The sequence below is a fragment of the Cryptomeria japonica genome, chromosome 5 (assembly GCF_030272615.1).
Source record: "Cryptomeria japonica chromosome 5, Sugi_1.0, whole genome shotgun sequence".
Taxonomy (NCBI): Eukaryota; Viridiplantae; Streptophyta; class Pinopsida; order Cupressales; family Cupressaceae; genus Cryptomeria; species Cryptomeria japonica.
Window position 1 is genome coordinate 163,669,551 of NC_081409.1, and position 23,723 is coordinate 163,693,273.

Consider the following 23,723-nt stretch of genomic DNA (forward strand, 5'->3'; position numbering starts at 1 on the left):
AGCCGTACCATCCTCCCTTGCCTGGATTTCACAGAAAATATATACAAGGGTTTTCAACTTGCAATTTGCATTGATCTTCATTGTTGGCAATAAAGAGTAATAGATTAGTACTTATTTTGGAGAAATAAGGTCATTGGTGATCAGCATATACGATAATACAGGGCAATACTTCATTCCTGGAGGGCCACACCGAGCAAGAAATCAGTATTCCATTGGGTCTGCTTAGTTCTTCTCCAATTGTTTTTGGTAATTCATTTTAGAGTCAATAAAGTCATTTGGAGCTGATACCAGATTCTGAAGCTCCTACATTAGTATATATTGAAGTTGAATCAAATAAGGAGGCTCAACCAGGCAAGCTCAGGACATTTGGTATGCAAATTTGTACTTTGAGCAGAAATAAATTGTCATTCTTTGTCATATTGCATTGCTGTAATAAAAAGCAGAAATCTGGTTTCAATTTTCAGAATTAGTTTAGTTTCTATTTGTATTGTATCTACTGTACAACATTCCAAAAGTCAATAACATGCAAGTTATCCTCAAAATCTCTTCAAAACCCAAAATATCTACACGGTGGTCAAAGAATTTTATAGAAACCAATCTTCAGGTTGTGCCAATCAGCAGTTGGCATCTTTCAAGATCAATGTGACAATTCGAGGTGTTTAGATATTCGAAATCGGGCCTTAAAGGTTGAAATAGGACCTAATTAGGGTTTTGATGAATTAATTGATTAAGAGGATAAAATAAAGAGGCACACTTAAGATTAAGGGCCCAATTTTATGATGTGTGGAGTGATAAAAGAGGACTTTAGATTTAATTAAATTAATTAATTAAATGCTTAAATGGAATTTAAAAATGCAAAAATGCAACATACTAAGGTGGGTGCTAACCTAAGCGTGAAATTGTACCACCCAATTAAGGGTGTACAATTTACGATGCTACACAAATGACAAATCTTAGGATATAGTTATTACAAACAATGCAAACTCTAATTATTCCAAGGTTATCTCAAACTTCTATAGGTGAAGGAAATGCTACTGCAAATAATGAAACCGATGTGTGTTTTGCATTTAAGCCTTTCCAACCTAAGTTTCTACAAAGAGAAGAAGAGTAACTTGAAGAGAAAAATCAAAATGGAGCTAGTTTTGTAGTTTGTTTTGATGAATATAGATCTTTTGGACATGAATTTTATGCACAAATGATTCTCACCAACTTCTATAGCTTGAAGATAAAGAGTGGACAAAAGAATGATAGAGAGCTAAATGTAATTCAGCTTCATAGAGATTTGTAGCACAAATTAGGTAAGTTAACTATTCTTTCTTTTGATGGTTCAACTAATTGTACAACTCATGTTTGGATTCATAAGTCAGATACATATCTTTTTACTAAACCCTATGAATGAAAAGTTATAAAATTTGTTACCCTTCATTTAGAAGAAATAGCACAAGTGGTGGTATCAAGCATTGGTTACCTAAGGGCACAAGTTGATTGGAAATACAATGAAGTCAATGATAGGTCAATTGACAAGTTTGATATAAAAGATCCAAATACCCATTTCAAGGGGTTGTCTTAGTCGAGGTAGTATAACATTAAAGGACAATTATGTGGTAGAGTTTTAGAGGTTATTAGTGATAGTTTCAAATGTCCTCGAAAGGAGGTTTATTGCACTTTTTATGTAATGTTTTACCAAACTTCTTAAAGGTTGGGTGAAACCTTTCAATCCGCCATCTTTGTAGGAAGCCATTAAGAGAGGTCTAACCTTAAAAAATTTAGTACCCAAGAATAACATTTACTCAAAGATACTACCACCTTTAGGGCAGCAAAATAAATCACTGCAATGGGAGTTTCTCATCACAAGGATATGCCACAAAGAACAAGTAAAGAAGAAAAATCCAAGAATGAATTCAAGAGGAAGGAATTGTGCTTCTCTTGCAAGGAGTCGTGGGGGCTTGGTAATAGATGTCTTGGTTGAGGACATACGCATTACATAGAGGTGATATTAGATGAAATCAAAATTAGAGGATTTTAAGCTAGAAATTGAAGAGGAAGAACGAAAAATCAAAAGAAAAGAAGAGGAAGAAACTTCAATAGGCACTCTTACTACACTTTTTGGTGCTCCTAGCTATCATTCATTTAGAGTTCATGGAGTTTTGCAAGGGTAAAAAATTACATTGTTGATTGATATTGGGGCAACCAAAACATTATAGAGGAGGGATTGGTAGTCATAAGCGGGTTGGGAACAAAGGTTTTTGAAGGATTCAATGTCAGAGTAGAAAATGGCTTCATTGTCCCTTGCACTAAGAGGATATAGTAGCTTAATATCACTTTAGGTAGCCATAAGATGCACAATGACTTCCATGTTGTGTACCTAGGAGAAACCAAAATGGTTTTAGGTGTGTGGTGGTTACCGTCCCTTGGGCAATTTACTTAGAATTATTAGGTAGTGGAGTAGAAATTCAAATCAAAGGGACAGGAAGTGGTACTCCCCGAGGCATTACAAATAGGACCTTAAGAGTTATCTCAACAAAGCGGATGGATAAATCTTTTTAGAGAGAAGTAGCTTGGGTAATACATTGTTTGGTGACATCCATAGATGAGAAATCCTATCATGTTGACATTTGGTCTTTTCTGGATAGCATGGTTTAGTGTTCAATGACATAACTCAAAGATTATGATCTGATAGAGGGTTTTAGCACATAGTGGAACTTGAGACAAGTTCCAAACTTGTCTTTACTACTCCTTGTCACATTCCTAGGAGGCATAAGGAGGAGATAGTGAAAGCAATCAAGGAACTCTTGGACATGGGTCACATCAAACCAAACTCTAGCCCCTATGATTCTTCTATAGTTTTGGTCAAGAAGAAGGATGGCATAATGAGGATGTGCATTGATTATAGGGATCTCAACAAGAATACGGGTAAGAATAGCCATCCAAGATCGATGATTTGATAGATGAACTTGATGGGCAATTTACTTCTCCAAAATTGATCTTTGCTAGGTACCATCAAATTAGGGTAAGAGAAGAGGATGTACACAATATGACTTTTAAATGACATTGTGGGTACTATGAGTTTCTAGTCATGGCTTGTGGTTTGACAAATGCACCTACTACTTTTTAATCTCGTATCAATCAAGTATCTACCAAACAATTAGGAAAATTTGTGCAAATGGTTTTTGATGACATTCTTATCTATAGTAGGACCTATGAAGATCATTTAAGGCATCTAGATGAGGAACTTGAAATTCTTCAACAATAGTCTTTCTTTACCTTGGCATCCATGTGTGAGTTTGGGACGACAATGATTTTGTACTTAGGGCATATCATTAGTGCTTACGGAGTTTGGGTGGATCAAATATAGACAATCCTAGATTGTCCCCTTTTGAAGATGTTGACATAGTCTAGAGGTTTCCACGGTCTTTCTAGTTACTATAGGAGGTTTGTTAAAGGTTTCTCATTGTTGGCCGTACCTTTGCTAGATTTTACAAAGAAAGGAACCTTCTCATATTCAAATTCAACATAGAAAACTTTTGACAAACTGATGGAGCTAACGAGTTAATGCTATATGTTAGCTGTCCCAAAATTATCACTTCCCTTTGTATTAGAGTGTAATGATTTTAGAGAAGGGATTCAGGTAGTTTTAATGTATAATGGGTATCCCATAGCATTTTGAGATTTGGAAGCTTGGAGAATTAGAAAGTATATTCTTAATTTACGATAAGAAGTTGTTGGTCATCATGCATGCTTTGGCAAAATCTAGGTTGTATTTAGTGGGTGACAAATTTGAGGTTAAAATTGACTACAACAGCTTGAAATTCTTCGTTAGCTAGAGAGATTTAAATGACAAACAAAAAAAATGGGTGAGCAAGCATAAGGCTTATGATTTTGATATAGAGTATGTGAAAGACGCCGACTACTGACTGTAGCAATCTGATTTAGTTTTCTGATTCTGATTTCTTTGGCCAGTGGTAGGGGAATTTGGTTTTATATGTTTGTTTTTTAGTTTTATGTTTTTTTTTGTGTTTTTGCAATATATGTGCCTTGGAATTTTGACAATGCAATTGAATAACAATGATATGCCAAAATTGGCCCACTAGGAGTCCAATGCCTTGCTTGGAGGGCTGCTTTATTGACTTCAACGAATCCAGATGTTGCTATAGGAGCTATCAATGTGTCCTAACTGCTCCAATGAGCTTTATTCCTCTAAATGATAATTACCAAAAACAAATCTAACACAAATAGACCAAACTGCTGCTGATTCCCTTAGGCCTCCAGGACACTTCATTGAAAATGGTCAATTTTCCATAATGATTTGCTCATATCTCTCTCCAAGGACTTTATAAGCCTGAATGAATGATTCTAATCTTTATTCCTAATGCTGACAATGAGATTTGTACAAAAAATCCAAAGGTAAACCCTTCAATTTATTTTTAATGAATTCCAAGCAAGGAGAAGTGGTACGGCTGGCATCTAGGAATGGATAGCTTGCTGTAGAATCCTCCAATTTGGTTAGAATTTGCTGTCCAAACCCTCTTCTTGCTGTCTTAGCTGATTAATCATACAATAGGGTCCTTCAATGACCTGAAATACTGAAAATCGTGCCAAATAAGGTAGGCGCTACGTCCAACCCGAGAGAATATGGGAGATTTCGTTCCCAAATCCTTGTCAAATCCTGCAGATCTGAATTTGCAGACTTGCTCCAACTATGATGATGAGAAAAATAATCCAAGAATGCCTCAAAATGCATCGCCCAATTCACCTTATGCCTTTCCAACCTAGGTGGAACCCCACAAAGCATATTCAGAAGATTCTTTGAATCTTCTTTCTCTAGGAAGTGGCGCCAACTTGGAGCGGAAATAATCATCATGACTTTGCACCATTTTTAAGTTATTACTTGCCTAGGGAAAAGGGTCATGCAACTTTTTAAATAAAGCTACTTATTAAATCATATAGTAACTCATAAGTTACTTTTATTAACTTTTTCTAAATTTAGAAAAAGTAACTTTATAACATAAAATTATAAAGTATTATTATTAAGGCCCACCAAAGCAAAATTTGTCTAATTATAGGTCCCCTTTGGCTAACCCATCATCTCCCAACACTGAACTTCACTTGTGGAGATGGGTGACAGGTGAATTTAAGCATCTGGATGACAACTATAGAAGTGGGGACAGTATAGTCCTCCCTTCTCGGAATTGCTTCTCCTCAGGCAAGTGAAGAGCTGGATGCTGTAGAATAACTTCTCCTTCCCAAGTGGCATCTTCTATGAGAAAATCCTTCCATCTAACCAAATATTCTGTGATCACTCTGTTCCTCAATGTCCTCTCACGCCTATCCATGATCTCAACTAGAGCCATAACCAACTTCGTTTCCTCATCCAAGGGAGGTAACATTGAAGAAGTCATTGTGCCCCGTCCAATTGCCTTCTTGAGGCAAGATACATGAAAGACATTATGAATCTTGCTCTCTGGTGGTAGCTCAATCTAATATGCCACTTCCCCAACTCTCCTCAAGACATGGTGCGGTCCATAAAATCGGGGCTTGAGCTTCTCTACCCCACTCATCTTCAAAGAACTCTGCCGATAAGGTTGGAGGCGCAGGAACACCATGTCTCCAACCTCAAATGATCTCTCAATCTAATGGCGATCAGCATATAGCTTCTACTGATTCCGGGCTCGCTGGATGTTCTCCTTAAGTGCCTTAAGTATATCTTGGCTCTCCTGAAGCCAATCCTGTGCCAAGGGTGCTCTACTACCTCCAAGTGCCAAATCTATGAATGCCATAGCATCATAACCATATAGTGCACGAAAAGGAGACATATCAATAGACATATGATGTGTCGTGTTATAGAAAAACTCTCCCAAATACAACCAACGAACCCATGCACATTGCTGTCCTGACACATAGTTGCGTAAATACCCCTCAATCCACTTATTCACAATCTCAGTCTAGTCATCAGTTTGAGGGTGGTAGCTGGTGCTAGGTGTCAACTTTGTGCCAGTGAGTCTAAATAACTCCTGCCAAAAAGAACTCATGAACCTGTTGTCACAGTCACTGACAATGGTCTTTGGAAGACCATGGAGCTGAAATACTTCTCTGAAAAATAGATCAGCAACCTGTGAAGCTGTATAATCTGTTGCTATGGGAAAGAAATGAGCATATTTTGTCAACCTGTCCACAACTACATATATGCAATCTTTCGCTTGTACCTTGGGAAGAACAGTGATGAAATCCATTGGAATTCTTGTCCATTTTTGCTCCGGAATGGGTAATGGCTGCAGAAGACCAGCAGGGTATGTATTTTCAATTTTATTTTATTGGCAAGTTATACATTCCCTTACTTGCTGTAAAGCATCATCTTTGAGGCCCTTCCAAGTGAAACTCTCTCTAATCTGCCCGTAAGTCTTACCATACCCCTGATGTCCTGCTACAGGAGTGTCATGAAAAGCATGTAAAATCCGATTTTTGCAGTTTAGATTCCGGAACCAAATATATTCTTCCCTTGTAGTAAATCACATCATCCACAACTGTGTACTTGTCATCCTGAATGATCCCATCCATAATTTCACATGCATGTTGATTTTTGGAATATTCTACCAAAAGTTGAGATTTACAATCAGCTGAAATCTCACTCAATGAACAAAGAGCAGCAATAGATGGCCTCGTAGACAATGCATCAACAACTACATTCTTTTTCCCCTTGACATATTCAATGTCAAAATCATATGCTTGGATCTTACTGACCCAGTTTTGCTGCCTTTCATTGAGATCTTTTTCCTCTAAAAAGTACTTAAGGTTGTTATGATTAGTTTTAACAATGAATTTCCTTCCCACTAAGTACTGTTTGAATTTTGTGAGAGCATGCATAATGGCCAACATTTCTTTATCATATGTAGAGTATAATTTTTCATTGTCCTTCAGTTTTCTGCTGTCATACACAATAGGATGATGATTTTGCATAAGTACTGCACCCACACCTTCTCCTGAAGCATCACATTCAAGCACAAAAGGTTGGGTGAAATCAGGAAGTGCCAACACAGGACAAGTAGTCATCACCTGCTTAAGCCTATCAAATACCTCTTGTGCCTCCTGAGTCCATTTGAAAGCCCCGTTCCTTGTGAGATCTGTCAAAGGTGCTGCAAGCTGAAATAACCTCTAACAAACCTCCTGTCATAAGCATATAGCCCAAGGAAACCACGCAACTCTGAGATGTTCCTGGGAGGTGGCCAATCTAGAATGGCTTGGATTTTCTCTTGATGAACTTTGACTCCATCAACTCCTATCACATGACTCAAGTATAAAATCTCAGTGAGCCCAAATTCACACTTGGACATCTTAGCATACAATGAATGAGATTCCATAATGATCAACACCTCATCTAAGTGCCTCAGATGTTCCTCCCATGATCTGTTGTAAATCAAGATATCATCAAAAAACACCAACACAAATTTACGCAAATGCTTATTAAATATGTGGTTCATGCATGAATGAAATGTAGTAGGGGCGTTAGTGTGACTGAAAGGCATCATTAAGAACTCATAATGACCGTAATGGCACCTAAAAGCTGTTTTGTGAATGTCTAATTTTGACACCTTAATCTGATGGTACCCTGATCAAAGATCAATCTTCGAAAAATAAATTGAGCCATGAAGCTCATCCAACAACTCATCTATGCGTGGAATGGGATACCGGTTCTTAATGATTTTCTTGTTAAGTGCACGGTAATCAATACACATGCGTAGGGTCCCATCCTTCTTCTTCACCAGCACAACTGAAGAAGCAAAGGGACTAGAACTCGGTGTAATGAATCCCATGTCCAGAAGTTCCCTGATGGTTTCTCTATCTCGTCTCTGTAGGCCTTAGGATGGCGGTAGGGAGTGGCCATGATTGGTTTTGCTCCCTCTTCTAATTCTATCACATGCTCAAAGCCTCTATCAAGTGGTACACCAGGTGGTATATCACCAAACACCACCCCATGCTTATCTAAAATCTGTTGTATATCAATGTGATAAGTTTTGCCATCCTGAGATGAAGGTGCTTTAGATGAAATAAAGCACTGTGTAGCCCAAAGGACATCTCTGTGCCTGATAATAGTCTCCATCTTGCGAGAAGAAACCTCCTTGGGGCCTCCATCTGACAATGCCCTCAATATTCTCTTCTTACCATTAGCTAAGAATTCCAACTGCATCTTGCGGTGATCAATGACATATTTGCTAATCCCCTGTAACCACTGCATACTGATAACTGCATCATAATCCTCTAATGGCAAAACATAAAAGTCATCTGTCAACGTGTAGTCTCCCATCTGGATACTAAGCTGAGGAATCCTCCTGGTACATCCCAACACTGCACCATCTGCAACCTTCACACCAAATCGTGAAAATTCTTCTGTCTGCAATCCACGTTTCTCTACTAGGTGCCGGTCAATAAAATTATGGGTTGCCCCAGTATCTACTAAACACACTACACGCTATCCCTGAATAGTTCCCTTCAATCTAAAGGCATGGAACGTAGGATAACTCGAGAGAGTGGCCACAGTGACATTGGCCGTAGACTGTGCATCAGTAGAATCAGATTCTATTTGTGGCGGCTCAATATGACTCCCTCATCATCAGTGTCTTGTATGTGCTCATCCTCCACATTTGAGCTCAGCTCAATGAGATGGGCTTTGCCTTTGCCAAGGCATCCATGACTCGGTTCCCAAGGTTCTTTGCAAGTAAAACACAGTTTTTTTCTCCTCAATTCATTTCTGGACTCTTGATCAATCTTAGGAGAAGATGTGTTCCCCTTCTGTGGATTAAAAGGTTTTTGGAAGGGTTTGGAGTTCCTGGGAAAGTTTTTGTTTTGCTGAAAAGTGGAGGGTGGAGGTGTGGTGTCCAAGTGCAAAGTGAGTTGTATAGCCTCTTGCAGAGTCTTAGGCTTCAAAGCCTTGACTAAACCACGATATCTCTCCTGAAGACCCTCAATGAAAAGCATCACTACCCTCCTATCAAGCATCTCAGGAACCATCACTGCTATACACTGAAATTCAATAATATATGACTCCACATGTCCTGACTGTTTCAAGAGAGCTAAATCCTTGTAGTAAAGTTCCACATCTTTCCTATCAAACCTAGCAATCAATCTCTCAGTGAACTCTGGGTATGAATGAATAAGGGCATGATTCTGAGTGACCAATCCATGGTGCCACCAATCATAGGCAACATCCTCCAAATGCAGGACAACAAACTGAATGGCTTCATTTTCTGCCATGGGTTTCACGGATAGGTATATGTCCAGCTTATGGACCCACGCTCGTGCACTAGTGGAGCCGCCACTGCCATCAAAAGTGGGTAAAGTTAGCTTATCAGTAGCTTTCTTCAGATCATTATCCCACTGTTGTTTGGGTCCCCTATCATTTTGTCCCCTCATAGAATCACGACGTTACATACAATATTGAGCATCTCTAACATGTGCTGGAAGTCGAGCCCACTCATCGCTGGCAGCCATAATTATATCTTGGAAAGTGATTCCATTTTGTGGATCAGCCAATGGGGGTTCATTTCTAGGAGTGAACAGAGGGAGCATAGGCCTGTCGGCTACCCTCGTGTGGGTCATGTCTCTCCGTGGTGAGATGGATGCGCTTCCCAGGGAAGATGGAGTCCTACTGTTGCCACGACTCTTTGCAGCTGAAACTGTCCTACTACGACTCCTGTTAATTGCCTAAACATTTCTTGGCTGTGATTCAACCAAGCTCCTCATGATCTAATCAAGATTGAGTGGGTTTTGTCTTTCTTGTCTGGGAGGACTCCTTTGTCCTTCTGGAATATCACCCATATTAGTCTCAAATGGTGGTTTAGTGACAAAATTCAAATCCACTCTAGGTCTCTTGCGTTTATAAAACCCGTAGGTACCAAATCTGCCCCGATGCATAGAATTACTCTGATGACCCCCAGGTTGGCAGGATTATTGCTCTGATACCACTGAAAGATGCTGATTACTGACTGTTGCAATCTGATTTAGTTTTCTGATTCTGATTTCTTCGGCCAACGGTAGGGGATTTGGTTTTATGTGTTTGTATTAAAGTTCTAGGGAACTCATCCAACAATTGCCTATTTCACCGTAAGTCCCCTTGTGTTTCCAGCAAAAACACATCAAACCACTGAGTAATCCCGTAGTCAAGACCTGACAAACGAAACCTTGAGGTTGTCCCCTTTGATCAAACGTAAGAAATAGCATTAGGGATTTCCTTATCTCAAGAGAGGATAGGATACTCAGCGAGTTCATTCTTTTTTGTGTTGGCCGTATGGAGTTTGCAGCAATGCGATTTCAGACACGTCAACAGGTTCCTTCTCTTGAGCATACTTTGCAACCTCTTTGGTCACAAATCTTGCTCTCAGAATTGCCTGTTCCAACAATGTGTACAAACCATACCGCCACTCTTTGTCAAGACAACCCCTCAAGGCCCATTCTATCCATTCTTTTTGGCCTACTTCCAGACCCCACGCCACCACCGTTGACACAATGCCAATATTGGTTATGTATCTATGCTTCGTCAACAAGATGTCCTCTCCCAACAAAATTTCCATGATCTGCACAAAGATGTCCTCATCAAAGTTGAAGAGGGTTTTAGTTCTCTTCTTTATGATTTTACCCTTAAAAGTGAGTTGCTACTTTGTTGTGGACAAAGTGAAGGTGGCCTCCATTTTTCTCTATCAGTCACCACCCATCTTTCTCAATGACATCCATACTCTTCTTTCGTAGGCTTTATTTGCACACCTTAATAACCCCTATGAAATCACCCCACCCACCTCACTCTCTCATGATCACTTCTGATTATGACGATGTACAAACAATCTCAAGGATTGAGCTCAATATCCTGAAAATCCTCCATCGTACGTTTCGCCCGCTCATCATTTAATGTGATCGTTCACTTGGACAGCCTGTTAGCTACTTCGTTCCTTGATGTCATCAATGTTGCAAGTAATTGAACCACAACGGTAACATATTTATTTAGTTTCCACACAAGAATTTCACCTTTTGTAATTGCATTTATTATTATTAAAGAATCACCTTCTTGCTGTATTTTTGATAGGCCTAATTGTTTGGCTATTTATAAAGCTTGAATTGCCGCCTATGCCTCCGCTTCATTGTTTGTTCCATCCGATAATTTTGAAGCTCCAATTGCTAATATATTACCCTCCTAATCTCTTGCCACATATCCAATGTCCGATGGTCTTGGATTGCCGTTCGATGCCCCATCGAAGTTTACCTTATACTACCCTTTCCTTGGTTTAGTCCACTTTGTAATCCTCTCTTCACAAGTCTCCGGATCAGCCTGAGCAGGCCCATTAACAGGCTGGCAAGTATTATTTCTTGTTAGAGCCTTCGTATCTTCTTTACATCTGTAGATTTGTAGACCATAGACATAATCGGTGTATTCCATCCATATTGCATCTTATGAATTATCTCCAGTTATAGTGAAGTATAAAGGTGGAGCTCATTTTCAAACAATTAGTGGCCTTTGTGATAGTGCTTGTGATCTTCATATTTAGGGAAGTAGACCCGATAAGGTTGCTTTATGGTTTATATGCAACTCTATGCTGATAGCTTCTTTACTTGCACCTTAGATGGAGATCAGCTTTGCATTCCAATTTTTGTTAGAGTGGTCTACCTTCCAAATAAGAGGAAGCTTAATTCCCTTTTAGAATTGTCTCTGTTACTTTTGAGGCGATACCCTCATAAATATTTGGGGAATCTTTACAGCCATTGATGAGCAAGGCCTTCTAACTTTTGATAGTTTTGTCTTGCTTAATGGTGACCATTTCAAGTGTCATGGTTAGAGTTCTGGTATTAAATGTTTAATTAACATTCCTTTTTTTTCAAAGTTGGTTTTCATGTTCTTGCTATAATTTTAATTCTATTGCTTTGGAGCATTTTATCTAAAATGCCTAAAGTTGCATCTTGTGTATTTGAAATATCACATTTCTGGACAGCCATTTTTCAAGGTTTCCTTAAGCATGTCTATTAACTGTGAACATGGAATATTATTTTATTAGGCAAAATAATTACACAATTCAGGCTTTACTGCAAGGTTTGTCTTGATAAGCATTTCATAATTTGTATGTGGGGTTCCTTTGCATTAAGTTACACTAATATGCATAGTGAAATATGTCGATTATGAAAATGAAGGACCTTGATAAACTGGTTATTTCTTCTTTATTCTGGTAAGCCCAACTTCTAGGACTTTCCTATTAATATATTATTTTATTTCTAGAGGTAACTGGAAAGAAAGGAATTCCAATTTCCACTGAAGATTCTTAACTATATTAATCAGACGCACTTCAAGATGCAAGCTGCATAACTAAGATTCTTGAATCCGCAAGTTGCATGTTCTCTATTACAAACACTAGGAAGGATTATCATGCATTTGTCTTCAAATCTGTATTCATATGGATACTTCTTTGTTTAGAGTTGTATGTCAATAATTCTGATGTTTTATATATTCCTCAAATTCTTTGTTATTATTTGAACATTCAGACCCTTGAAATGCTGGAGAAAAAAGAAAGAGTCTTGCAAAAGAAGATATCTATGGAGGTTGAAAAAGCCAAAGAGTTTAGTCGGTCAAATAATAAAAGAGGTATCTTATCTTTGCAAGCTTTATTCTTTGCCTTCTCATTATTCTTCTCTCATATTACTGGAATTTCGTTTTAAATTAAAAATGGAAAACATTACTTTTATCTGGCTTAAATTTACCTAGTTAATGTTAACTTAGCTTCAGAAGTATGAATATTATTTCATCTCCTGACCCATGGCATGGTTTTGACTGTGCTGTTTGGTTGTTCTATTTCAGATGCTGTGCAACCTTCTAAATGAAGGACTGCAAATCATATGAGTAGACACTGCCTAGTTATATGTACCAAAGTCCTTACTCATCATGAATTTGCCATTTTCAAAAATGTATGCAGCTGAGTTTAGGGCATGGCGTAGATAATGTTCTTAACATGTGTACAATAGTAATCACTACTTAGACACTTTGAACAAAGTGTGGAAAATCTTATTTGAATAGTCTTCATGGATTTGTCTATGGTGGGATACAAGGTTGAAAGCTGTATGCTGGACAAGTTTTAACTTTCATAACAGCTACAGCACTTACTGTATTTTTCAATAAATGGAAATTCATAGTTTTCTGACCTGTGGATGTTTTAGCCATCAGAACCCCAAAACATTGTTTTTTGCTCAAATATACATCTAGTCATGCAGCTTTAGCTTCTAAAATGTTTAAAAGAAGTCACAGGTTGAACAACATGTGCATGTAAAATAGGATATTCCGAGTCCTGTAATACTTAGCATTTTCTTAAAATGTAGAAGATGTAGCTTAGAAGATTTGTGTTGTCCATACAGTATATAGAAACATGCTTTGGAGTTTCATTAAGTGGAGTTTTACTTTTTGTAAAGTTGATTCCCTTCAATTCTAACATCAGTTTTAGTTTTTTATGGATCTAATGCTTAGAAGAGAATGAATAGGCACTTGGATGCTAAGCACCTTTTATTCTGCTTGGGTAGCCTTTGCAATCTATCCTTAGATCAAGGAAAATGTTATTGAGTTAAGCAAATCTATTGGAAATTCTTTTTTGAATATCTTTGTGGACTAGGGGTGCTGATTAAAGCAATTGTCTGTAGCAAGGTTACAAGAAGTTTATGTCAAGATAGAAGTCTAACTTTGCATGTTGATACAGCTTTATAGACTCTCAAGAGTGCTACTGCTGATGTGTTTTCAGGGGCATTAAAAAAATAGTTTATTTTCTATACAAATTATTTAACTAGTTTTACTCCAATCACTCAATATAATCTTGGTTGTGGAATAAACGTTTATTAGTCTTTGTTCACAGCGGCAATACAATGTTTGAAGAGGAAGAGACTTTATGATGTTCAAATTGAGCAGCTTGGAAAATTTCAATTACGAATTCATGATCAGGTAGATATTGAATAGTTTTTAGGCTTTAATAGTTTGATTTTACGAGATTGGAAGTACTCATCTTAGTAGCTTCCTTACCACCAGTACCATGGATCCATTATTCTAGTTTGTATTGATGGATTGATTGACTTTGATTCAATTCAGATGGCTATGTTGGAAGGTGCAAAAGCTACCACAGAAACTGTCGCCGCATTGAGAACTGGAGCGTCAGCCATGAAAGCAATCCAGAAAGCCATGTAAGAATCATTTTGAGAGTATTGGTTCATCTTAGGGGTTTCTGGTGAGAAATATCACATCATGATACCCAAGCCATGTTGCAACATTTGAAAAACAGTTTTATTCATGCATATGTTCTCAAAGAGAGGTGACTTGTTCTTCCCTATGGTTTATGAATACATTTCTTTGGATAATTTTTTATGGATAGGACACTTGAGAAAAAATGGTCTGTAATGTCTTGCCTCCCTCTACTACACAATCTCTCTTTTTCCTTGTCCTCAAGGATTTAGTTTCTTGAACTGGATAGGTAGGCAAGATACTAGATATCATGCTTAAACATGACTTGTGAGTGGTCCAAAATGATGGCCTTGGATATCAACAGATGTGATTCTGTTCGTTGAAAATTAGTGCAATGTTATATTGTAGGGCTTTGATTCCACTAGATATAAGAATCTTTTTGAAGTGTTTCAATTGCAGTTCTTGCATTTTATGTATCGCGATTTTTTAGTTGAGAATGAATGCACTGTTCTAATATAAATCTTGCCATTCAAGAGCGATATTAAAATATAGCTCTAAATCATACAAGTAAAGAGTAGACCATGATAACAATACAGCAGTGCTAAAAGGTAATATTGAGAATATGGGCTTAGTATGCTTTTAGGAAAGAATTGCAGAATCTTTGGAAGTTTCAACAATTCTCACTTATTGTGCTGTCTTATAAAAGGAAATTCTTATCACCCAGCAGGTGGTGATAGATTCAATGAGAGCTAAGTAGAAATTTTATCGCTTGTGAGTATCACCTAGATACAATAAATTCAATGAGAGCTAAGTATAAATTTTATCACTTGTGAGTATCACCTAGATACAATAATTCCTAAGTATATATTCACCCATGCTAATGAGATATAGGTTCTTGTAGAGCGCTATTCATGCAATATGGGTCAATGAGTTTGACACAAAAAGTATGAAGTTGAATCCTAAAATTTTTGCTGGGAATTCTATATTTGATGCATTGTATAGGCAGACCTTAAATAGAGGTTGCCTTTAACTTCATAGCACTTCCATTTTGTCATGTTAGGGTTAATGGCTAATAGCAAGTTTAGGAGGCTGTAGCACTGCAATGCCCCTCTTCATTTATGTGTAGCTATGTGGTTTATTCTAAGTTTTAGAAGCTGCATGAGAAATCCTATGAAAAGTGCATAAGAAATAGCAAGAGTGAGCTCATTTCCAGGCCTTACCTGAATCTTTATGCTTCTTGCATCAGTATTACCAATCTTGAATTCTTTATATGGGCTCTAATAAAACTACATTGACATCTTTGATGTCTTGACTTCAAGTCTTCTATATACTGTATGAATTGGTACTCCTTAGCAATGTTAGGAAGGAAAGTCGTTGTGCATTGCATTTTGACATTGACTCTCCACCCTTCGCATTTGCTTCAAATAAATCCTTTATTTGAAACTTTAGGCTTTTATAATTTTTGTGGAAAATCTCTTGGTTAAGATTCCTTCTAACCCTTTCCAAGTTCTGGTAGGAATATTGTGATGTCCCCACCCTAGTCAGTCTTTGTGATTGATGGGTTAGCTTATCATTTTTGGACTCTTGTAGGCTAACATTTTGGATAGAGAGTCTCAGTGGCAGTTCCATTTCTTCAGTTCAGTCTTGGGTTCAGTTCCAGGGTCTTACCAGTGGGTGTGTGGGCTCAGTTGCGGGGCTTAATATTTTTAGTAAGTCAATTTGGTAGTTGTGCTATGTTTAGTTAGGGCACTTGGACACATGGGGATTATTCAGTGTTGACCCCTGCTTCTGACGGTTCGTCAAAAGACTGAATATTGAGGGAGAAATTAATATTTTAGTGGTTAAGTTATTTATTTAACTTATGTGAAGCAATTCAAACTCCATTATTGATTATTTAACATTGCTTGTTATTTTCTCTGTGGATTGTCTGAGACAAGGGTTTCAGAGGGTTTTCTATTGAAGAACGTTCATTCTTCATGGATCTGTGATTCTGAGGCTGTGAAAGATTAGCTGAATTATTGCAAACTGAGAGGGCTTCACACAAAAGTTTTCATGTGCTTCATGAGAGGTTATTTGTGTTAGTTATTTGCAGATTTTGAATAAGGAAGGAGGCAATTCAGGTTAGAAGCCTCATTAGTAGCATTGTTTCAGTTCAATAACCAGCCGTACAAGATTCCTTTGCTGACCGTACCAATCAACTTGGCACGTGGAGCTTGGGAGGCTGGAACGCCTACCCAAAGTGCATTTTGAATGCACAATTCCCAACGCCTAGTCCTTTCAAGCTATTTCATCTACTTTCTGGCTTAGAGAAATCACTTCCTGGACTTGTACGACTATTTTGGTCAGTTTCTCACTTTTGGCTGGCAAACACAAAATTTCTTCATTTAAAATAAGTTAAGGACCCACGAGTATGCAATTAGTAGTAGGATTTATTTTAGCAGGTATCTTATTCGTAATATAGTTGCAGTTACTCTCAATTTTATTCTTATTTGGTTTTATGTGCAATTCTTGCCTGGCACATGTGTTATTTTATGCTTTAAAATTGTTCAAAAACCTTGAAAATCCAAAAACACAACAGCAATAGTATTTCAGGAGAGTTAGAACCAATAGGGTTATTACAAATATGTCTTGGCTCATATGCTGACATTCAAGCCAATCCATCATTTCTCTGCAAAATCTTTAGTTCATCTTTATTCTATAAACTGCAAGTTTCATTGTAACTTTTAGGTAGGAATTATAGTTATAGTGTATTTTCCTTTATCTTTATTCTTTAATATACAACCTCTCATTTCATTTTATCTTTATTCTTTGACACGTACCTTAGGGGCAAACTAACGTCACCAGTTCTTTTCCTCCTTCCAGCAGTTCTTTAACTTGAATGCTAGGAGAGATTCTATATAGAATCGATTATATTCTGAAATTGTCTAGCTTGTTAGCCTTGGACTTTTCTTGACGAGTAGTCTTAGATTTTACAATTTTACTTCTACAATGACTAGTGATATTATTTTGCCTCCTGCAACACATTCTTGGATATTGGTACTTAAGGTTTATCTTTTCCCCTTGATTGGGGGTGAGGGTCTTTGTTTCTCTTGCTTTGGTCTTCCCTGCTTGTCTATTTACGGTTTTACTAGTTGTTATCTCACTCTTTTTAGCTTAACCCAATTGCATGGGTTTTTTCTTGTTTAGTTTTGCTTGCTTTTTCATGTTGTTTTTGCCCAGGACCTCTCTTGCCCTAGTACTTTAATATTGTACCTTCTATATGTTTTTGTCCCTTTGATCTATTTTGGTCATTAGAATAAATTTTTCTTTCTTTCTCACTCTATATTTTGCTATATATTTAGGAGAAATGTGCCTTATTACTTAATGCAACAAAAACATACATCAGTCTAATAACTAGGATGCTTTAAAATCTGTCTTCCAAAATAAGCACAACCAGCAAACAAAAGGAGCATGCACCATAGAGGAAACAATAGACATCTTGGTGGCTTTTTTTCAACCAAAACTATCAAAGTCGTTTCTTTTTTCAAACAACTTTAACACCTTTATAATTAAAGGTTCAAGTTATTCACAAAAAAGTAGCCTTGTATCTTCATTGTTTGTTAGTTGGGCTATACGTTTTTTAATATTTGTTGCTTTCCCTAATCATTCAATTTTCCTTGAGGAGAGACCATACCGAAGAGAGGTGTTATATAATTAATAATGACCTAGGGATATGATATAATATTATATTTAAGTGGATCTAGATGCCAATGTGTGGCACATATCCATTAAGTTAGTTGTATTAACTAATTAATTATATTAGGTGATTAGGAGGTCTATATGGTTCTAGTGGTTTACCCCTCTATTATGTTATTATGAGATCTATGTAAAGAAGGTGAATATCATCGCAAGGATATGTGCTGAGTATGATGTTGTGTTTGGGACCTCGTGATTTAACATGGAGCAACTTCTTCCATAAGGAGTATTATACGATGTTACCCTACCTCAAGGGTTTATTCTATTGTTGCATATGTTGGATATTAGGGAATTTTGTCACACAAACATCTGTTGTGGTATGTGTGATACCTCTACAATATCTTTTTGCTATTATTATATGTTTGGATCTTATCAAGTGGTATTAGAGCTACAATTGGAGCAAAGGTGAGGATAAATACCCTAATTTTTGAAGATTTTCCTATATATTCTAAATGTGAGCGATTTTTCTATAGTTTTTCACTCAAGTTGGAGGATCCAATAGGGAAGCTACAGTCCATAACTCAACTTTTGATCATCAACATTGAGTGAGTTATTGCAAGTTTATATTTTTCATAAATTTGCTCTTCGAACCACAAATTATAGATTTTTTTTGATATTTTTGCATATTTTATTTAGAAACCTTGTGAAAATTCACTAGGGTTTGTAATTTGTATGTTTGGTTTTGAGGTATAAAACATTATTAAATGATTAGGCCAAAGTCTAGCGGGCTAGATTTGGTAGTAAGGTGATCCATTGGAAGAATTTCCTTAAAACCCTTGTTTCAATGGGTTTTCCTAATTTTGATGGGAGTGGAGATGGAATGGAATGATGGCACAAATATTAAAAAGTTTATGGTAAAAGTATAGCATGGGACATACATTTTGCTAGACACCTAAAATGGTGAAGCTAACTAATGGTATGTGTATGTGTGTAGGGATTTTTCTTCTTTGGAATTAACTTGAACAACCTTTCTTATACAAATGGGCACCAAAAGGAAAAATATTAAAGAAATTCATGAAGCTTTGGTATAGGAGGAAAAAGGTCGCATTAAAGAATATTACACATAATTAAGACCAAAGGAAAGTCAAGGTAGAGAAAATTCAAGAAGCTATTAGAAAGTGTACTAAAGAATTGAAGGAGAAACAAAAGGAGATAGATGTAAAGAGAAAAGAGGAAACATTTATTTCCCTTCTCAAGTCAACAAAGCAAGCAATGACAAAGGGGGACGGATCAAAGAAGGTTCTAGGGATAGAAAAGGGTGCATTATATAGGTATCCACATCATTGTGAGAGGTAAGAATCTTGGAGGAAGCCATTAGTGAGGCATCATACTACGTGGAATCAACAAGCTAGTTATCCGAATCTACATGAAATCAAAGAAACAATTATAATAATCAATGGTATCATAGAAGCAATGGTTATTTAGGGCATAAAAAGGACACACTATGATGGAGAATGGAATGAAAAGGGTGTAATGAAATGTGGATCAAAGATGGGATTTAGGTGTTGTCAAGCTGAAACTACTATAAAGTTCACCTATGTATATTTCTATGATAGGACATGGCGTCATTTATAATGACCTGTATAAGTCTTAATGTTTGTCTTCTTCTCATGTTTTATAGATGGAACTAAACCAGAAGGGATGGCATATTATGACCTTTGGATATGATATCATATTGTATATAAGTGGATGGAGATGTCGACATGTGGCACACATCCCTTAAGTTATTTATATTGAGTAATTGATTATAGTAGGTAATTAGGAGGCCTACATGTGTTTAGTGGTTCACCCCTCATGTTTTTAGGGGGAGAAGGTCTATATAAAAAGGTGAATATCATTGTATGGATATGTGTTGAGTATGATATTGTGTTCGGATCTATTGGAGATATAACATGGAGTGGCTACTTCCATAAGGATTGTTGTATGACGTTACCATAACTCAAGGGTTTATTTTATTTTTAAATATTTAGATATTAAGTTATATTTGCCCACAAACATATCTAGTGGTATGTGTGATATTTCTTCTAAATTTTCTTATTGCCATTTTTATATGTGTGGATCTTACCAATAAAATTCAGCTTGAATTTAAAGCCCAAAAATATTGGCAAGAGAACATCTCCATAACTCATGATCAACAATATTCTATGTACCATTCTTCTATAAAAAATTGTAGTATTGACTTTTTGAAGACCTGCACTAACCGCCAAGCCTTGGTGGAACATCAAATGGCCCAAAACGTTGTACTTGAAAGAAGATTGATGTTTTCAAAAAGTTCAACACTTTACAAGAAAGCAACTCTTATCTCTTTCCCTTTGCTCCATCTCCAATCTTTGTAGCATGTACTTGGCTCTTAGAGTTGTATTCTAAAAAGACAACTTACAATTATTATATACATTAGAAATAACTCTCCATGATAAGTCACTAAGCCTTTTGAAAAGAGGAACCAATCTAGAGTATAATTATAACTTGGCCTTTATGTTAAAGCAACTTGAAAGAATGAAATGATGTAATGTCCCCTTCCTAGGTGACAGGTAGTTGAGTAGGGATTGACCTATCATTAGGGTCCTGTAGGCCAGTGGACTGGAGAGGGGACCCATATTGAGGCTTGTGGAGTTACACATGGGCTTTATAAGCCATTTTTGGATGTTCGGAGACAATTCCTATTTTTTAGGAGGGAACCCTATTTTTTAGGGAATGATTGAGAGTTGGTCTTGGGGTGTCTACGGGCCATTTTAGATGATTTGTGACCATCTCCTATTTTTTAGGAAGGGGTCCTAGTTTTTAGGGAGGTCTGCTAGTTGACTGGTTGATTACTCAGAGGATTTTGGAACAGAGTAAGAGCCCCTATGAGCATTTTCAGTTGATTGGAGACAGTCTCCTAGCTTTTAGGAGAATCCCTATTTTCTAGGACATTGCCAGTTCACTTGCTATATTTGGATATCATCCCTGATTGATGTCAACACTTAGATTTCAGTTTGGAGTTTAGATGATTTTTGGAATAAAATGGAACATTTAAATCATGACTTTAATGTCTTAGATAAATTGATGAAATAAACAAATAATAAAGTTACTTTATATTATTTTAATAAAGTAACTAGCATGGGGCCCCCCTTGAATCATGATGTCTAGGAGACATGAGTTAGGTTGTTTTTAAAAAAAAAACGTAAATTTTATTAATAAAAGGAGCCTAAGGGGGTCGTACACCTCGAGGGAGACAAAGGAATGAAATAAACTTAATAAAAATAAAGCAAGGCAACCCTAAAATTGAATTAGGGTTTGAGAGAGCATAAAGCAACTTTGGAGGCTCATTTTCTTCATTCATTCATTCATTTTTACATCAGCATTCTGGGAATTTGGAGCTGGAGCAGGTTTTAGCAGCAAATCAGGTTCTTTGAGGAGGAAAACCCTTGAAGAAATTGTGAATTGGACGAAAACCTAGTTCACTGTTGGGGAAGATCTACATAGGGTTTTCATTTGGGCTTCATTAGATCACTTCCAGCATTGATATTTCAGTTTTTATCTTCAGACTGAGGAACCTAGGGTCTGATAACTTCAAAATCAGAATTGTGGAGGTTTGAGATTTCTTCATGGTGGAGGATTTGAAAATTTGAACGATTATGTTGCTAGGGTTTCATTAAAGAAATGGTTGCAGCAGTTATCCGCAGGGTTATGAGCAGATTGTGTGATTTTTGGGGGCCCTAAGACCCAGCCATACATTCCCTAAGCCAGCCGTAACCTCCTTATTGGCAGCCGTACCATGTACCTTGCTGGCCGTACCACCTTGGATAGCAGTTAGAGTTTGAGCAGAAGTTCTGAAATCAGTTTGACTTTGTATTCTTGCAATTCATTGGGACTTCATTAATAAAATTCCATTTTCAGCCTTTCTTTGGATCTTGAGTACGAATATGTGTTATATGGTGTTTCTATTTCCTTAATTTCATATTTTATGCATTGCTGTCATAAAGATCAGAACTCAGAAAATTATATGTCATTTCTAAATTTGCAATTGTGAGTTCAAAGTTTATTTATTGGCTTTCATCACTTGGCAAAAACCAAAAAACAACCCAATGGCCCAAGCTCTGTTCTTGAAAGATGGAAATTTCCAAAAGGTTTGACTATATATATATATATATATCACTTTATTGTAGACACATTTGTCACAAAACTATTTTAAGCTTTCCATTGCTCCATCCCAAATCTCTTGGCCCTTGGAGTTGTATTCTAAAAGGACAACTGCCAACAATTGCATACACTAAAAATAATTCTTCATTATAAGTCACTAGGATTTTCATAAAGAGAAGGCAACCTAGAGCATAGCAATTAGTTAGCTTTTAAGTCAAAGCAATTTGGAAGGATAAATGAAAAAGTTTGGGAAGAATGATTCGTTCTCTTGTCGAGACATTTAAGATGTGTTACAATTTTATTAAAGAAAACATGCAATTGAAAGATGAAATAGACAGTCAAGAATTACCTTGATACTTTTTGCCTTGTAGACCACCTTCTTGATTTGGAAAAACCCATATTGTTGGTGTTGAGACATGGACCAGCTAGGACTCGAACCTAGGACCTTCCATACGCTGCTGGAGTGCTCTACCACTGAGCTACTGGCCCATCTTGGACCAGTCCATCGTCGGTCCGGGTGTGGCTTATTTGCAACACCAATACCCCCCCTTAAGCCACACCTCTCGTGTGCTTGGGGCTCCTAGCCTAGACCTGGCTCTGATACCATGTTGAGACATGGACCAGCTAGGACTCGAACCTAGGGCCTTCCATATGCTGCTGAAAAGCTCTACCACTGAGCTACTGGCCCCTCTTGGACCAGTCCATCGTCGGTCCGGGTGTGGCTTATTTGCAACACCAACAGTTGGTGAGGAGGCCTTATGTGATTACAAGAAGGTTAAGAAAGATTCCTAATAGACAAGGTAGTTAAGGAGACTGTGACCTTGGCCATGTTATTGGTGATCTCCTAATTTTGGATGTACACTTTGTCTTGTGCATATGAGAGTCTCTTATTCAAAAAAATGCTTTTATGAAGCTTGACGATTATGATTGTGGAGATGCACATAATATGATGTTGTAATGAGAATTTTCCTAGGACTGCTATTTGGGATAATAATATATTTGAATGCCAATTTTGAAGCGTGTACTCCTAGGAGGCACCACGTTTGTGCATGTTCAAACATGGTTAGGGCTAATGAGAAAACATGTGGATGGATTTTTGTTTATTCATAAATACACCATTGATATATGTGTGCAAAATTCTACCAGATACAAATATGTCTTTGTGAGTTTCAAAAGACTAGTAACTTTATAGGAAGGCCAACAACATATTTATAAAATTGTCACATTGTTATAGCTTTACGTAAAATGTAAGGTTGTGCTTTAAGTTAATTTTATACTTATAAGTAAATGATAAATTAGGGCTATTTGACTTTAAGGAGTTATATAGTAGAAAATGCTTATGAAAAAACTGTTTAGTTTCTAGATATTCAAATTTTGGATTTTAGATCAGCAATGTTAGAATGTCTGAATTCTGAAATGACCCTAATATTAGGAAAAATTTCCACAAACCTTGTAGAAATTAGATTTAAATTAAATCTTAACTACTAAATTTGCAATTTTTCCCACATTGACCCTTCATAGAGAATATTACATCAATAAAATCTAACAGCTGACATTAGTTAGAAAAGTTAGAAACAACTACAAGAACAAGAATAACACCAATATACCTTGGAAAAATTCTCAAGATTAAAAATTAGTTTCCAAAGCGCTACACAACTCAATTTTTTATCAAATAAATATG

The 23,723-nt window shown here is 36.9% G+C and overlaps 1 protein-coding gene across 1 annotated transcript in view; it reads left to right on the top strand.

The window, feature by feature from the left end:
• Window positions 1-23,723, top strand: part of LOC131072718 (vacuolar protein sorting-associated protein 32 homolog 2) — a 63,159-nt gene that overhangs the window by 16,035 nt on the left and 23,401 nt on the right. Inside the window, exons 2-4 of the mRNA XM_058008962.2 lie at window positions 12,514-12,613; window positions 13,866-13,951; window positions 14,096-14,187. Coding sequence (XP_057864945.2) covers window positions 12,514-12,613; window positions 13,866-13,951; window positions 14,096-14,187 — 278 coding nt within the window. The remainder of the gene's footprint in view (window positions 1-12,513; window positions 12,614-13,865; window positions 13,952-14,095; window positions 14,188-23,723) is intronic.